At 37.3% G+C, this 2,167-nt stretch overlaps 1 protein-coding gene across 1 annotated transcript in view; it reads right to left on the reverse strand.

Moving 5' to 3' along the window:
* The window catches only part of ABCA13 (ATP binding cassette subfamily A member 13), a 183,414-nt gene extending 181,636 nt beyond the window's left edge, over positions 1-1,778 (reverse strand). Inside the window, exon 1 of the mRNA XM_026038381.1 lies at positions 1,710-1,778. Coding sequence (XP_025894166.1) covers positions 1,710-1,778 — 69 coding nt within the window. The remainder of the gene's footprint in view (positions 1-1,709) is intronic.
* Between the last annotated feature and the right edge of the window lie 389 nt (positions 1,779-2,167).

Genomic DNA, 2,167 nt, shown 5'->3' on the forward strand with positions numbered 1-2,167 from the left:
GGGGTAACTACAAGAATTGAGGAGGAGACTGAAGAGGCAACAATAACAGGTTGGGTCGAAGTAAAAATCGTTGGGAGGGCACAATGAAGTAATAATGATGTTATTTAGCAAGCTGTTCCCATTAGAGGTGGGGAGTAATGTGCTGTAAAAGGCAAATGTGTTCAAATAAGACATGCCCCAACAGGAATAGAGTCAAAGAAAATGAATGCTAAAGAACAGGAGCCCCTTCAGCCACTTCTTTGCCGGGGCACTGATGGGAACAAGAGTGAGAGACAATGCTATTCTCGTGTCCCCTTTCTCCTCGCATTTAGGAACTGCATTTTGTACTCTGTTTAGCCTTAGTGTTGTCTCAGCGGCAAACTTAGATGGTAACAATTACATAAACATTAACCTCAACAGGAAAATATTTCTCTTAAATTAAAAAATATAACTAGGAAATGCAGTGATATTAAACTTAAACAATACAGTTGCAGTAGGGTAGACTATGTCTACTCTACCATGTAGACATACATGGTAGTATGTTTGTCCTGACCTCCCAGAATCCATAGTTCAGAAAGCTCAAACTTCTGAAAATTAGTGTGAAAGTACATTCTACACAACTGAAATCTCAAACTCGGACTGATGTCCAAAGTTGCTATTACACACTCTGCCTTTGACCATGTTAATAAGCTGGTGCCTGTATTTGAGTCAAAATACTTGCTGTATACAGAAAAGCTACAGTGTCATTTATGGCCCCCCTACCCCTCACTGCATGTGATATCATCTAATGCCACATAGGGAAGGACTTCCACAGACAACACCAAAAAATAACTATTACTGTCCCTCCTTAAATAAATATTATATATAAAAAAAAGATCACCTAAAGAAGTAAATCTCTAAATCATAAGTTTTTGATATGTTTAAGTGGAAGATTTCTGATAGGAAAAGCTGGAGGTTTATTTAATTGAGATGATCCTATCTGACGCAGCCAACATGCCCCTTTGCAAATCTCCAAAATATCACAGATGTGGGAAATCAATGACAAAAAGTTAATTGTAGTGACATTAACGTATCTGTTTTGCACAAAAAAAGTTAGCTCACTTGAGAGAATTACTATCCTTCCGTCTAAAAAAATAAATCACATGTCAATCACAGTTAAAACAAACAAGGACATTTCATCTCCTATTAGCATATTATTTTAAAGCAGCTAGTCCATTTATCTGCATATTGCAATTTTAAAGGATAAAATAAGCTTTGTAGAGTGGTAAGAAAGGAAATCTAAAAGTATATGTAATTTAAAGACATCATACTGTCATTCCCCATATCTAGATTTTGATCTCAGTGATAAAAGCTTCATTACCGCACCAGCAAGACTCAAAACATGAGAGAAATCCATTTTCATCCTCACCATTGCTACAAGCACCAGGAATGTCTAACAGCAATTAACGGGGAAGCTGAGACTCTTCAGAAAATTTTATGTGCTTTCCTGTCTCATTTGCAAATTGGGGAGCATTGTTATATTCAGCCATCTTAGAGATAAAACTCACCTTTGTGTTTTAAACAATTAGAAAAGGCAAAAACAGAACACTGGTAGCCAGCTCATTTTTAATAGTCAGTAGTGAAAAAAGAAAATCAAGAAACACAGATTCACTCTTTCTAGCAGATTAAAAAAAATACACACATACACATATATATATATCTATCTTTCTTTATAATTTCCTAAAACTCACCGGTTGCCTCACACGGCAGAGCCAATTTTTCCAAAACAGAGCCTTGAACTGGTGAACAGCATATCCCATCCTGCCTTGTCTTTTCTTCCTCCAGCTGGAGAGTACCTTCTTATGGACTTTCTAACTGAGAATCATCTCACCAAGCCATCTGGCCACACTAGCAGATTTATTCCAGCACGGGAGCAAGGTGGTGCAAGAGATTTGCCAGCTCCCTGAGAAAACACTAGATTATGTTTCCGCCTCTTGTTTTGCATGCATGGAGGATCTCATCTTTCCAGTTGTTTCTCAGTGCAATGAACAGTAAGGGGATGGGTTTATATAAATGCCTTCAGGGTGCTTTACTCCTCAGCATATATTCTACACTTGTTTCTCCTTCGCTGGAGTGAAAATAAATGCAAGTAACAGGGGAAAAAAAAATATATATATAAAACACCTTCATTTTTTTCCTAGAGTTGGGT

Source organism: Nothoprocta perdicaria, unplaced genomic scaffold (genome assembly GCF_003342845.1).
Source record: "Nothoprocta perdicaria isolate Ctin4 unplaced genomic scaffold, notPer1 scaffold_209, whole genome shotgun sequence".
NCBI classification, from domain to species: Eukaryota; Metazoa; Chordata; class Aves; order Tinamiformes; family Tinamidae; genus Nothoprocta; species Nothoprocta perdicaria.